Source organism: Pangasianodon hypophthalmus, chromosome 18, assembly GCF_027358585.1.
Source record: "Pangasianodon hypophthalmus isolate fPanHyp1 chromosome 18, fPanHyp1.pri, whole genome shotgun sequence".
Lineage (NCBI taxonomy): Eukaryota > Metazoa > Chordata > Actinopteri > Siluriformes > Pangasiidae > Pangasianodon > Pangasianodon hypophthalmus.
Genome location: NC_069727.1, coordinates 11,849,269 through 11,865,484, shown reverse-complemented (window position 1 = coordinate 11,865,484; position 16,216 = coordinate 11,849,269). Strand labels below are relative to the sequence as shown.

At 41.2% G+C, this 16,216-nt stretch overlaps 1 protein-coding gene across 1 annotated transcript in view; it reads right to left on the bottom strand.

Moving 5' to 3' along the window:
• The window catches only part of taf3 (TAF3 RNA polymerase II, TATA box binding protein (TBP)-associated facto), a 67,836-nt gene that overhangs the window by 4,264 nt on the left and 47,356 nt on the right, over positions 1–16,216 (bottom strand). Inside the window, exons 3-4 of the mRNA XM_026923101.3 lie at positions 8,536–10,184; positions 1,236–1,312 (exon numbers count right to left, since the gene is read on the bottom strand). Coding sequence (XP_026778902.1) covers positions 1,236–1,312; positions 8,536–10,184 — 1,726 coding nt within the window. The remainder of the gene's footprint in view (positions 1–1,235; positions 1,313–8,535; positions 10,185–16,216) is intronic.

Below are 16,216 nucleotides of genomic sequence, written 5' to 3'. Positions count from 1 at the left end.
ATCCTAAGAACTTCTGCAGACAGAACAGATATTAGCAGTAGCACTACACTACGCGTTCACACGGCATGAACCATGGAAGACAAAACTGTACCTCTTTCCTAGTTAAAATATTTTATCCTAAACTTTTCATTGTTTCAGATGTTTTTTTTTTTTTTTTAAATTGGTGATGATATACAACTACATTTTATGTACATTTAATACACAGTGCCCAATGGCTTCATTTGGTGCATTTGGTTACAATAGAGGGCATAACATACTGGCACATAGTGGAGCTTAGTGCACTAGATGTCCAGTAGAACACTGTTTAATACTGAGCCATGGGGAATGCATTTCATGTTTCTAATAATGCCTGTTGGAAATTAATTAGCTATATTTAATTTTTTTTACTTAAATAGAACACTGACACATACTTAAGAAATGTTTGCTATAAATTACATATGCTTATTTAGACCCAGTTTTTTGTATGTAAAATGTGGAGTCATTTATCCAAAAAGTTTAGCTTATGTGCGTTTTGACAGAACAGAACTTGAGATCTTATGAAGTTGCCTTCAAACATGTAAACATTATGCACATTCAAACATCATTCAAATACCACACACACACACACGCACGCGCACAAATCCCTAAAACAAACATTGTTGAAGGCTTTGTTCTTATGTAACAGTCACAGAGTGAGTCTGTGTGTGTGTGTGTGTGTGTGTGTGTGTGAGTGTGAGTGTGAGAGAGAGAGAGAGAGAGAGAGAGAGAGAGAGAGAGAAAGGCCAGTTGATTATGTTCATAGACCAGAGTACAGGTGCAAGAGCGGAGCACAATAGAGCAAAACGACAAAGACAAAATACACGATCACACACACTCACAGAATAAAGGCCTTCCTGTCGTCACACACACGAACATATATTAATGTTTCCTGCCTTGCATGGTGGTGGAACAGTGAGGATGAGGGAGGAAGACTAAGGCAAAGTCTAAACACACTCAAACCACGTCAACATGTTCACACACACACACACCTTACCTGTAGCCTGCCTATGTGTATGTTAAAGAGTGGGGGGTTAAGTGGTGTGAACACTGGGACTATTGATAGGAGTGTGCAGCAGGAGGTGTGTGTGTGCGAGTCTCACACAAAAACCATGGGCCGTCTGGGACTGGTCACATGACCCACAGGCTGAAACACACACCTGCATGCAGACACACAGTCTCTGACCACACAGGGAGCACCATGTGTGTGTATATCTTACATTTTGTCCTGTCCGGCTCCAACTTTCAGCTTTAGTCTGGGTATGACGGGAGACTGCGGAACCACGGGGGCTTCGACCTGAGAGAGAGTGAGAGAGAGATAGAGAGAGAGACAGAGAGAGAGAACAAAAGTGAGAGAGATAAAGGGGGAAAGAGGGAGAGATAGGGGCAGAAAGAAATAGAGAGAATGATCAAAAGAGAAACAGAGCGAGAGAGAGAGAGAGAGAGAGAGAGAGAGATGAAGAGAATGAGAGAGAAATGGAAAACAAAAGAGATAAAAGTAGAGAGAGGAAGAGATAGAATGAGAGAGAAATAGAGAGAATGATCAAAAGAAAAAAGACAGTGACAGAGTGATAATGAGAGGAAGAGAGAGAGAGAGAGAGAGAGAGAGAGAGAGAAAGAGATCATTGTATTATTTAATAAAACATCATCTTATAAATCTATATGGCAAAATTCCTCCACTGCCACACACTCAATAAATATATCATGTTTCTTTAATGCATTTAAATATAAATAAACTGAAATGTAGTACTTAAATACATCTGAATAATAATAATTTATTTTATTTTTTCCCCCCACTGTAATGTTTTCTGGTCTCTTATATAGAACATTTAGATCCTATATTTCAAGGATGCAGATTAAAATGTGATCTTGTGTGTTTTCATTCATTATTATTTGTTTATTCAAACTGACTTCTGCTGAATCCCAAAGTGCTTCCTAGGCACTCTACAGCCTCACTACTTTCCCTATAACATAGTGGCATCGTAGAACCTACGTAGTTCCCTAGATGTCAAATTACACACCATCTGAGAATATGGAACCAAAAAAAAAAAAAAGTGGTCAATTTAGTTTATGAGGAGTTCAAGACAAGCTGAATAAAGAACTGCAGGAAGATGAAAAGACAAGTAGAGACAGAATATGGAAAGCTAGAACATGCAAGGACTCAGCAGGGTTTACTGCAAGGAGGAGCTGGGTGTGTGTGTGTGTGTGTGTGTGTGTGTACTCCTGCTGTTGCACTAATCGTTTAGCACAGAAACACATCTTTTCTCCCTTTAACGGTTTTGTTTTTATTGTCGTGCTGTGCATTTATGACAAAAAGCCTTTCTGAATTTGGACAGTCCCCTTCTCCTCTTCCTCTCCCTTCATCTGTATCCTGCCTTTATCCATCTCGCTCATCCTTTCTTTAGAAGAAAGTACGGATCAGCGGAATTGGGAGAATGTTTGGCAGGTTGCATCTTTCTGAGAGAATGGAAGGCCGTCAGACGCTGCGTTAGTGTGCGCTAACAAACACAAGCTTTCCAAAAAGCTATGAGATGCTGGCACAAAGGCGAGTGAGGTTTGATCTTTTCTTCTTTCTCGCCCCTGGATCGTGAGTCCCTTTATAACCTGACCATCACATATCTTTTTCACTTGATCATGTGGAAAATAACCAGCATCCCGGATAATCTCCATACACAGAGGACACGCTGTGCTCGGGCTACACGAGGGCTGCAACTCTAAACTACTATAAATGATTTATCCACAGTTTGTACTCCGTTTGATTGGTGCGCTTCTTAAGTTAACCGGGGACTCAAAAGGACACGCTAAAGATATCAGTGCACTTGTACTCATAGATATACATGTTACTACTGCCAGAACTAATCTCACTGTTCAAATGCTATTTACATTTTTAATATCATCTGCAAACTGAAAGTCTGCATAGAGATGTTCAAAATACTTCTTTCAATCTGAGTTTATTAACATAAGTCTACCAAAAAGTGTTTCTGAATGTCACTTAAAGTTGAAACAAAATTTCACCTTAGGGCATACTTTACTGTCATTTTTAAACTATGTATCAACATATAAAATAAAAAATAAATAAATAAAAAAAAGTCCATCTGGGATTCAACGTAACTATGTTGGCAGGGGGAATAAACATTTAAAAACCCCAATGTGAGGAAAAGTTGATTATATTCATGTGGATTTTGGCCCAGATGTGGTTTTCTGTTGTTGTAGCCCATCTGCCTCAAGGCTTCTGATGTGTTGTGCTTTCTGAGATGCTTTTCTGCTCACCATGGTTGTAAAGAGTGGTGATTTTAGTTACTGTAGTCTTCCTGTCAGCTCAGACCAGCTCAATCAATGTGTTTCAAGCTGCAGAAGTGCTGCTCACTGGATATTTTTTGCAGCATTTTATATAAAGTCTAGAGACTGTTGTGTGTGAAAATCCCAGGAGATCAGCAGTTTCTGAAATACTCAAACTAGCCTGTCAGCCACAAACAACAGTCAAAGTCACTGAGATACAGGCACTCCTAATTAAGTATAGTGTAATTCTGTTATATATCTCAAAGAATAAGACTTTGTTAAAAAAAAAAAAAAAAATAAATAAATAAAATTAAATAAAATTAAATAAAATTAAATTAAATAAATAATAACAACCCAAGACTATGGGGGACATTACAGGCTTTTGCAGTTCCTTCTTTTGACACCTATTTCAGTTTTTAATATTTATATCTATGCTAGCAGCTATAGACCATCAAACGAAAAAGAAGTCTGAAATTAGGAAGCAGACGAAGATGAATTGGAGATTGCATCTGTCTGAGCTCACTTTGACTCGAAGACATTCATGCCTCTCTGGAGGGGCCGTAGGGACCAGGCTTTCTTCACATACGCACTTCCATCCTACTCACACACACGTGTTTTGGCCTCCCAAAGGAAGAGAAGTTGAGGCCCTGTCCCTACACGATAAGACGTGTGTGTGTGAGTGTGCGTGTGCGTGCGTGCGTGCGTGTTTAAGGACACACACTCAGGGTCACCCTCAATGGCAAGTTCAGATAGCGCTATCTGCTTATGTTAATTAGTCTTTAAGTGGCTCGCAATGTCTTTCTCCCCAAAAGTGCCCCGTCCTACTTAACCTGCCCTGTATCACGATGAGTCCAGCTCTTCAAACGCTCGCTCTTTCGTTAACACATACACACCTGGGGTGTGCTAAAAGGAACGGGCGTGTACAAACGGATTAATCAGCTATTAAATGGACGTATGCGATGACCTGATGACCCGAGTCACTCTCTGGAGCCGATAAAGAGAAATAAAAACTTGTTAAAATGTTTTACAGGAGAATAATGAGCTATAATACAATATAATTTAACACAATCCCCATTTAGCTGCCATGAAAGTGTGTTAAAGTAGAGTTAAGATGAGGCAATGAATAGACAGTTTTCAGGTGTCAGCGCTGAAACCTGGGATCAAACGTCCGGCAGAATCTAGAATATTCTAAGCTGCTTCAGGCTCTTGGATTTCCATTATCCTTTGGAGTATTTCCCAAAGTTTACCATTCCCAAATGCTAAATTATAGCCATTAATATATTTCTATTAAACGTTCATGGAAAGGCTAACATAACTGCAGGCAGTGTCAGGGAACTTTGAAATGAAGTGTGAAAATGAGGCTGAAAGCAAGGAGAAACAACAAACGACACAATTTTCACCATAGGTTATGGTCGCTAGGTTCCATTCAAGTGTAAGCAAATACTTTTGATAAAAGTGATACAGGAAGGACAAGTGACATTAGCCTTGCCTTTTGATTAGTGAAGGAAAAGCTTACACAAATCTTACTCAAGCTCTGGATTGCCCACTTAACACTAAACTGGGGTATTATTATTTTTAGCAAAGCACATGTAGACACTATACAGTCAACAATTATTCATATTCCATTCCAGCATACTGTGGCTCACAAAACCTAAGCTCAATCTAATTAGAAAGCAATCACAGATTTAAGTTCCCCGGGGCTTTAAAGTGCTATGACAGTAATGGATATAAAGAATTATTCAGTTTGGTAAAGATGCAGCAGAGATGTGTGTGTGTGTGTGCGTGTGCGTGTGTGTGTACATAAGTCCTAGTCAGATGTCATCTATGAGCTTCTTAGAGAGCTCAGTGCCACTTTGTTGTGAAATGCCCAACTGTGGCTAAAGTTAATTATTTAGATGCCGAAACAGATAAGGAAATTTTATACAGCTCCTCGGAGGTAGCATTGTAGGGATTAATATTTTAAAACATTTTTCAGTCAGATGTCACGTCACATGGCAGGATGGTTTATGCGAGTTTCTGAAACATAGAGAGACGTACATATAACTTGAATAATTTACATTATAATCTAAATACAGACTTGACCAATACCAATAATACTAGCACTATTTATACCCATAACACTAATATTACTAACACTACTTATATCCATAACACTAATATTACTAACACTACTTATACCCATAACACTAATATTACTAACACTACTTATACCAATGACACTAATACCACTTGCACCAACATTACTTATACCAATAACACTAAAAGTTATACCAATAATACTAACACTACATATGTCAATAATATTAATACTACTTATACCACTAGTACTAATAATTATATCAATAATATTAATACTACTTATACTTAATATAACAGTAATACTTATAACCATAATACAAATACATTCACCAATAATACTAATACTTATACCAATAGTACAAATACTTCTACCAGTAATACTATTGCTTGTACCACTTTATTACTACATATCATAATAATAATAATAATAATAATAATAATAATAATAATACTATTACTGATAAATATTAATATTGCAAGTAATAGTACTATTAAGCATTAGTATTAATACATATTGTATTGTACTACATATAGTATTTATTGAAATACTAAAATATATGTATTTTAGAGCAGAAACATATTCACAGACTTTTACTTTAATGTTTTTCTTGGGCTACTTTGTCAAAAATCCCCAACTGTGGCTCGAAGTTAATGATCTCGAAGCTGTAACAGACAAGGCAATTTCACACAGGTCTCCAAGTGACATTCATCTCCTCTATCCAGTAGAAACACTGTGCTGATCTCATACCCTCACTCCCTCCAACCCTGTGTGTGTGTGTGTGTGTGTGTGTGTGTGTGTGTGTAGTGCTCTGGACTCAACGGGGTGGAGGTCCTAAGATAGCGGGCTCCTGTGTGGCCCCCAGTCGGAGCCATTGTGCCTGGATTTGTCCAGTTTTTATGTAAACGCAATATTCTTTTCGCCTGAACTAATGCAACCAGTGGCGTAAGCCCCTTACTGCTATGGACGGCATTTTTTTCGCTAATCTCTGCGGATTTAAGTCCCTTCTGCACATACCTTTGGGGCGGCTACTGATAAACCACCCTAACTCAACACCGCTCCGACTCGCCTTTCTCTTTCCTGCCACTCTTGCTTTTCCTCTGGACGCCAGCAAAGCAGCCTTGCAAAAAATTAAAGCGATCAAGAGATTTAAGCAGAGGAGAGAGAAAGATGTGGGGGGTGGAGAGAGAAATCGCTTTCTGTATCCCATCTAGCAGTGGTGGCATGAGAGACGAGGGGAGGAAAAAAAAAGACAGAGAGAGAAAGAAAGGGTCAGAGAGAGGGGTGAATTATTGAGGGAGAAAGAGACGGCGAGAGAAATGGAACTCTACACTTAGCTGTGTAAATCAATCCTGAAAGATCTTATGTGATGTACATGCGTTATCGCGGCGCTGGACTGTGAAAAGACACTGGAGGACGAGTTCGCTCGAGTGGAATTAGCACAATCTTTCTTTTCTCTATCGTAGACTCTTAAAAACACACACACACACTCTGCAGACTGGGTAAACAGAGGCTCTGAGGTGTATTATCCCATGTTTGATTTGCACACAGATTGACAGCTTTGTGCGTGTGGGTGTTTGTTCTAAGAGCGGAGAGCCGCAGAATTTCGGAGACAAACGGAAAAGAAAAGATGGAAAATGTAAATGTCACTCAGCAATCTAGCTATGATCTCTAAAAAGTACTGAAGTACACACAGGCACCTAGACAAGCAGGATTTGAGTGTGTCAGTAGAACTGTTGGAAGAATAGTTCAGCCCAAAAATGAAATGTACACATTCACCTCAAATGCATTCGATCAGCCAAGGTCAGTGTCTGAAGTTTGCTTCTTTTAGTTTTGCACTGAAGCTGCAAGGCTAATGTAGCTAACAAGTGAAGTACAGTTTTAGCCACCAAGTTAATACTGTGCAAAATGCATGCTTAAAGCATCCCCTTACTCAATCCACATTGAGTTGTTTATGTAGATTCTGACACTGTATGATGTTCTTATCTATAAACATGACCCAAGGTATGTCTCAGTACTACATATGCAGACATCTGCCATCTTGAATACATATCTCTCACTGTATAAGCATCAGACTTGGGTAGGAGTTTCAGTAAACATTTTACACTAGCTAGAATTCACACTGGTCAAGTCATGTATCCAGATAACGTCAATTGGGGCCAGCTGCAATTACAACACAGTTCATTTAAGAATTGTGACAGGTGATAGTGGAACAATAAATAAACAGCATATGCATACTTATTCTGTGTATCGTTATCATACAGTACATCATCACATTTCACTGAAACTACAGCCTGCATAATTGTGACAAGACCATAGGTCGATTATTTTAAAAGCATTCTGGCAACAAACAGTCAAGGTGGGCTTGGCGTGAAAAGTAGGAGGGTTATAGAGAAGAGAAACTAATCCTAACTGTTAAGTATAGCGGAAGATGTGCGATCATGTGGGCCTGTTAGGATACATGGTATCACAGACTCCATGAAGTGCCATGAAGGTGATTTTAAAGAGTATAATAATAATAATCTTTAAATGAAAATCTGGCTGCCTCTGCCAAGAAGTTTGAACTGGGTTGTGGTTGGATCTTCCATCAAGACAGTAATCCAAAACATACTTCCAAATGACCGCTGAATGAAGATCGACATGGCCTTCCCAGTCCCCGATCTATACCCCAGTGACAACCTGTGGTCTGAGCTGACAAGGATCAGGCGAGAGCAGTATAGAAGAAGACTCAGTGCTTTTATGCTGGCAAAGTGGGGTTTCACAGAGTACTAAATGCAGGGGTACCAATAATTATGACATGTTTTTCAAACAGATTATTGTCAATTCAAGGTTATTTGTCTCACATTTTCAATGTGAGATTGAGCTAATTACCTACAAAGACAGTTTCATAACCTCTTCTTAGCCCTTCTTTACAGAAGGTGCCAATAATTCTGGAGCTGACTGTACTTGCAATGGAGGAAGGAGGAGAGTGTGTGGAAAAAAGCACAACAGGATGCACAGGCTTGTGTTTGCAATTCGCAGGAATTGGTGTGGATTGAAATACTGGTTAAAACGAAGATGGGTGTGGTTATTTGTGGTTTGCACAATGCTAAACAAATGCTTTGTGTGTGAACTTCAGGCGCTGTTCTGTTTGAGGCCTTCATGTATTTCCGTCTTGGTCTTACCATTAAACTGGGCTTCTCCAATTTTGGCTTCTCTTTTTCTTTGACTTTTTCCTTCTTCTCTTTCTCTTTCTCCTTCTTCTTCTCCTCCTTCTCCCTGGGCCGTTCCCTCTCCCTGTCCTTGTCTCGTTCCTTCTCCTTGTCTTTCTTCTTCTTTTTCTCCTTTTTGTCTTTCTTCTTGTCCTTCTCCTTGCTCTTGGTCTCTTTGGGGTGGAACAGTGTTTCGGGGAGGATGGGTTGCAGTGGGGGAAGCATTGAGGGGATGCGCAGGCAAGAAGAAGGGCTGAAGAGAGGTAGTGAAGCAGAGGTGCTTTCCTTGGCCACAAGCGTCAGCCTCCTCTCCTCCTTCCCTCCTCTCTCCTTGCCCTTGTCTCTTTTCTCTTTGTCCTTCTTGCTCTTCTCTTTATCTTTCTTCTTGTCCTTGTGCTTGTCCTTCTCTTTCTTCCCACCAACACCGTCTCGCCTCTCCTCTGCTCCGAGCGATAACTCTGTCCAGGGACTCTTTCCATCCTCCCCCTGGCCTCGTTCCTTCTCTCGCTTCTTCTCCTTGTTTTTCTCTTTGTTCTTGCTTTTGTCTTTTCCTTTCTCCTTTAGCCGCTCTTTGTCCTTCTTTTTCAGCTTGGTCTTGATATCCTTCTTGAGTTTTTTCTTTAGGAGAGACGAGGGCACGGGATCTTTTCGCTCCTGTGGGGGGTTGAGGGTTGGAGGTGGCGGGGTGGGTGGAGACTCAGATGGGGTGGAGAAGTAGGAGGGCTCTGGTGGTGATTGACAGGGCAGAGCCTGTCCCTGGTTGGCCTTTCGGATGACCTCATCTATGGAGTCGTCCATTGTCCAGCGGTTCGGGCCGGCCGAGAGCGATGTTGGCGTCATTATGGGTGGGTGTTTCACACTAAGGACAGGTGTGAGTTTTGGTTGTGCGATTGTGTGTTTGGGCATATGTTTGGGTGGGCTCTTTGGAAGCCCCTCACTGTCTGAGTCTGAGTCATATGCAAACGGGTCAGCCACGCCCACTCCGCCTGCACATGCCCTGGCTATAACTGCTGCAATGGAGTCCTCGATGGCTTCGTCTTTGAGTTCACCATCCTGTGAAACTTCATCTGTGTTAGGGACCATCCATCCACGTCCTAACTGTGTGGGCCCTGGCCGAGGGCTTCGGGGGCTTCTGGGTCTCCCAGGCGACCTTTTCCCTGCCTTCTGCGCACTTTTGGGTGGGGTCACTGAAGAAGGACGGGCAGATATGGCAGAAGGGGTGGAGCCAATCACTCTTTTGGGCGATTTATTCTTCTGGCGAGCAGGAGAAAGGGAGGAGACTTTGGGTTTTTGCCCTGGTGTTGGGGTCAACGCAGTGGGACGAACCATTTCGAGGGGCAGTGGAGGGGAAGGGGAGCGTGCCATGTGCTGGGCGTTGAGTGAACTAAGAGGTTCACGAGGCTCAAAGCTCCATTCGGGGCTGCTTCCTGGTTTGGTTCCCAGGCGTGGGCGCTTGGCAGCGGGTAAAAGACCTTCGGGCCTGGGGCTATCTGACCCACGTGGGCCAAGCCAGTTCTCGTCATTCTCTTCATCCTCACCCTCCTCTTCCTCGCCAAGAGACACCTGCATGGCCTCGGCCGACGTGCCCATGTCTGCAGGGACCTGCTCTTCCTCCTCTTCATCTGAGACACACAGAGAGAGAACATATTTAGAATGTATTCTTTAAACATGTTCTCACAGATTTATTACAACTTGGATTTTATACACATTCAGGCCAGTATATTACAACTACCTTGCACTTTCATTCATTGCCCTTTTTCTCAGGTAACACGAAACACAGGCTCACTTTTTCTGCACACACTTACTGACCGTAGCCCATCTGTTGCTATGCACAGCCCCGCCCTACCTAGTTTAATCAATGCAGAGAAACCAGCACAGGACCACCACTAACCAGATATTATTTGGGTGGTGGATCATCGTCAGCACAGCAGTTACACTTGTACGAGTGTAACAGGAACAGCCATGTCCCTGGGTTTTTAAACATGTTCGTGTCACTGCTGGGTTGGGAGACCATCCACCAACCAAATATATCCATCCAACAGCAGTGCTGTGGTCAGCAATGGCTAGAGTTGATACAACTGGATGATCACGCAACAATTTCGCTAATCCATTTTGAAACTCTTTAGTGTATGCAAGGAAGAAAGATTGATGCTGAAAGGAGAAAAGCAATATTAAGCAAGTCGGAGTATCATTTGGTAGAACGTAGGCTGGTTATCATAACAGCAGATCAAAATAATTCACAGCAGAACAACAAGCACAAACACACACACAGCTACTACAGGAGTAATCTCAAGCCAAATCAAAATTTTCTAATATTTCCCAGTGCTCCAGCTTAGGCATACACCCAGACACACACACCCACACACACACACCCACACCCACACACACATGTCCTGGGCTGCTGTGCTGCTGGTTGAGCGTGGGTGTCAGAAGCACAGCGGAGGACAGCCGTTCTCCTCTGACATCCTCCATTATAAATAGTGTAATCTATATGGTAATACTGTTGTATTCTATAGGCGGTGAATGAGGACGAGATAACATTGTGACTTTGGGCTTTTCTTCCGCTATGGTAATAGTTATCAAAGGTTATTTGGGAACGACGCGTCAGCCGTGCCGTGATTGGCCGAGTATGGTTATTTATGATATGAATTATGATAAAGATGATGTCTTTGCTTCTCCCGTGCTCTCCACGAGAAGCCTCGTCGCACAATAAATTGCGATCGTTAATCACCGCTGGCTTTGTGCTCCCGTGATTACCCGCCGCCGCTGCGCTGTAATAAGAATTTTTATTTAAAGGAAGAATATGGATTTGTCATCGCCTCCTCAGTGCAAATGAAACTGACAATATTTCACGACATTGACATTTAATTTGTTTTTTTTTTTTTTAATTGAGGGAGGAAGAGAAAGTATGCATGATATTTGCATTTTATGGCTCTATCCTCCTTTTCCTGCTTCTCTGAGTATCTCTCTCCTAAAAATAATGTAAGGGACTTTAACGACTCATAAAGCAGTGGCACTAACAGGAGCGGGAGAATGAGGGAAAGAGAGATAGAGAAAGCACAGTGGGAGAAGACAGAATAAAGGGAGATGGGGAAAAAATAAGAGTAAAGAGACAGCGGAAAAAGGGAAAAAGAATAAAAGGAAAAAGAAAGAATAGAAAGAAGGGAGAAGAGAGACAGGAGTAAAAGAAAAAAAGGCTGGAAGAATGAAAGGGAGAGTAGCGAATGTGTCTAAGTGAAAGAGCAAAAATGACGGGCAGAAAAGCTGTCAATATCCTCTTATGTGTAAGAGAACAAAACTGAGGAAACCCAAAAAAACTGGCTCGAGAGTGAGTGTGGTTAGAAGTGGTGTGTTTGTATGGGCATGCGCAGTCCATGATTACAGGACTACTTGACTGAGCTGACACTGTGGGAACATTTGGCTAGTCGTCTGTGGGTATTGAGGTTAAGGAAAGATGTAGCCATAGTATTATGTAACTACAGTACTGCACAAGGCAATGGAGACCTCAGAAAGATTTATAAAGGTGTGTTTGAGAGCTTTCAGGCAGACAACATGGCCGTATAATATAATTACAGTGATGCATTATGGCATGCCACTTTTCTGAAAATATTGTGGGTATCACCAGTAGAAGGGGTGGTTGGAATGTACGGAATAATACATGACGGGGCGTGCTGTTGCAGGAAAATAATCAATGATAGAGTGGTGTGAAGCTTGAAGTTAATTAGTTTCCTATGACAGCATGTTTAATTCCTCTAATACCACAGCCATTGTGCAACATGTACAATACTTTAAATGTCATTCTTTAATAAATAATGTTGTGTAACATCAGTGAAACATGTCAGTTCACACCCACACACACTTCCCATTCCCAATTTAATCCCCCTTTGCTGTTATAATAACCTCCACTCTTCTGGGAAGGCTTTCCACTAGATTTTGTAGCATGCTGGAGGTGATTTGTGATCATTCAGCCACGGGAGCATTAGTGAGGTCAGGCACTGATGATGGGTGAGGAGACCTGGGGTGCAGTCAGTGTTCCAGTTCATCCCAAAGGTGTTCAGTGGGATTGAGGTCTGGCCTCTGTGCAGAAAACTGGAGTTCTTCCACTCCAACCTTGGCATACCATGTCTTCATAGAGCTTGCTTTGTGCACAGGGGCATTGTCATTCTGGTACAGGTTTGGGGCCCTTAGTTCCAGTGAAAGGAAACTGTAATGCTACAGCATACAAAGACATTCTATACAATTGCTTCATGGTCTAGGCAATTCTAGACAGGTGCTTCTAACTTTGGTTTTTTTTTTTTTTTCCTCCTTCATGAAGTTAAGACAAAATGTCATGTTACTGAAAAAACTGCAAAGTCTTCAATCCTCTGACTGTTACAATGCTCTGACACTGGAGACTCCTTCCAAAAGTGCTAGATAAATATCTTCTAAGACAAAACTTCAGTATGTCAACAATTGCACCATCAGCATTACTACAGAAACGCTAACGTATCAGAACTGCACTCATATAAACTTGTGATTTGTCTTGCAGCCAGAACTACCTTCCAAGCCATGCTGTTATGCAAAATTACTCATTCTGATCAATCAGAATTGTGAATTTAATAGTGCTGTGGTATAAGGCAAAAATATTCTAGGACAATACTCAAACAGTATAGTGTATGTTGTGTGTCAATATACAGGTTTGCTTACAAAGTGCCATGACATTTAGACATTCAATTAAGGTCTACAAATATAAACCATTTAACATTGAAAAAGAGGGAACTGCAACAATTGGGGCAAAAAGAGAACCATTTTCCTGGCACTTTGTGTCCAACTGTAAAAACACTACACAGTGTTATATACTAGTATTGTTAAAATGACTTTAGGTATAGTGATATGATTTTCTTGCCGTATCGCTCATCCCTGTCAGCTGTTCAGCCGTGTGTCCTGTTGTAATCACAAACTACCCTTTCATCCCAATATCAAAAATAAGCCCACCTTCTTTTAAATTTGGCACTGGAGAAGAAAGCTCCACAAATGCACAAACACAGGCACGCGTGAGTCATAATTGATTGTGTCATTTACAAACGGGAGAAAGAGTACAGACAGGATGTGATAACGAGAGAAAGCTGCAAAGCCAAAAATGGCACGGAGAAATGAAAACAAGCTCAGACACACGTTGGGAAGTAATTAAAATGGTGAGATAAGAGAACGACAGAGGGCGGGGAAGCGAAGGAAGGGGGAGAGAGAGAGAGAGAGAGACAGAGAGAGAGAGAGAGAGAGAGAGAGAGAGTGAGAGAGGAAGAACACAAGCAAACTGGAAAATGGTCACCTCACAAAATTGACTGGCTCTCGGGCCTCATAGCTACACTAACCACTCTTTCACTCACACACAAAGTTTGTGCTAAGGTAAGAAATTTTGGACCAAATTCATATCGCTCCCATTAAGATCTCTCCCTGCACCTTCGTTCTCCTCCACTGCCATATGGAGCATGGATTAAGGCTCGTTGTAATTAACACTGGGTCATTTATTGGGCTCCAATCAATGAGCAGGAGAATCACTGGCCTAAGCGAGAAAAGATAAGAAGCTTTTAATGTTCCGGCTCTGTATGGCCAAGGCACAATTACTAACATCTGAGAACGCTATTTGGGTGTGTGCATGTGTGTTCACACAACCTGTAAGAGTTTGTTTAATATAATCATGTCAATCAGTGCACCCCACTGTTCCTCTTCTGCCAATTATATATATAAAGTGTGAAGTAAGAACCAGTGTAATTGTGCCTTGTTTAAAAACTCAAAACAATTAAAAAGTAGGCACAATTATGGGAAAATATCTAGCCTAGATGTACACTATATGGCCAAAGGTTTGTGGACAAACTAAACCTTTACCAGAATGACAATGCCCCTGTGCACAAAATGAGCTCCTTGAAGACATGGTTTGCCAAGGTTGGTGTAGAAGAACTTAAGTGTCCTGCACAGAGCCCTGACCTCAACCCCACTGAACACGTTTGGGATGAACTGGAACACTGACTGAACCCCAGACCTCCTCACCCAACATCAGTGCCTGACCTCACTAATGCTCTTGTAGCTGAATGATCACAAATCCCCACAGCCACACTCCAAAATCTAGTGGAAAGCTTTCCTAGAAGAATGGAGGTTATTATAAAAAGTAAATTACCAAAAAATAATCATATAGATGTGATGGGTCAGGTGTTCACATACTTTTAGCCATATAGTGTATGTGGAGACAATTCAGTAATACAATATTAGAGACACTGAGTTATCTTGTTTTACTTGGGAAGAGGCGGCCTAAGTAGGAAGCATTTTTGGGCAGTGTTTTTCCTCTCAAAATAAAGAATGTCCCAATTGGAAGGGGAGCGTATTTAAATTTAATCAAATTTAAAGGAGCATCAGGTATCCTTCTCAGAGACGGCAACTCCAGCCAATGAGAGAACCATGAAACGTTTCGACAGAACTGTCACATTGAATCGTGATTTTTTTTAAGCTGCAATATTTATGATAAATTAATAGCCTGTAATGAAATATTGAACACACACACAGACTGTTAATAAATAAATAAAGGTTAAGATAGGTTATTTTATTTGTTCTTCAATTTAATCTGAAAATAATAATATGCTGTCGTATTTCCTGCTCAGAGTCTGTTCTAATAAAGTGAACTGAATATCTGGTTCACTAAACCCGAGGCGCTGGAACTTAAAAACACACTCGAACCATCAGCAGTGCATCAGTCCCACTGCTGCAATTACCTGAAAGAGATTACAAAATCAATTAGTGTAAATTTAAGTGTTATCATACTACTGAGGCAAATTAAATATATCCATTTTCTGAGACTTTAATGCCAAGATCAATGTTAGGATGGACAACAGAAAAGGTAACTTGCAGTCACCAAGATCAATATAAACAGCAGGTGTACACTACAGCATGACACGCTCTTCATTTGGAGAGACAGCTATGCTTTTCTAACCTTTACACTCTTACTGGAATGCCTTCTACAAGAATGATGTACACTATATGGCCAAAAGTATGTGGACCCCTGACCAATCACACCCATATGTGCTTTTTGAACATCCCGTGCCAGATTTAGTCCCCCTTTGCTGTTGTAATAACTTTTCTGGGAAAGCTTTCCACTAGATTTTCTTCCACACCAACCTTGGCAACCATGTCTTCATGAAGCTTGCTTTGTGCACATGGGCACTGCCATGCTGGAACAGGTTTGGGATCCTTAGTTCTAGTGAATGGAAACTGTAATTCTACAGCATACAAAGACATCCTATACAATTACGCGCTTCCAAATTTGTAGCAACAGTCTGGAGAATACCCATATATGAGTGTGATGGTCAGGTATCCACGAACCTTTGGCCATATAGGCTTAGTGTATCATTTCTATAGTAACAAGTTACACAGGGACTTGTATGGACACATAAGCTGATTAAAAAACTGATGTGTAATCGCTCATCAGTGAGAAGGCATTTATTTAGCATTTTGGGCGGAGTCTCCAGTGCTGACACTATGCAACAGTCAGAGGTAAAGCTGTAACTATGTTTACAGACATGGGAAATTCTTCAGGAGTTTACGCTTTGCGGTTTCTCAGGAACATGACAAGCTGTGTCTTTTTCCTTATCACCTTCAAAAGAAAGACAAAAAAAAATAGGCTGGT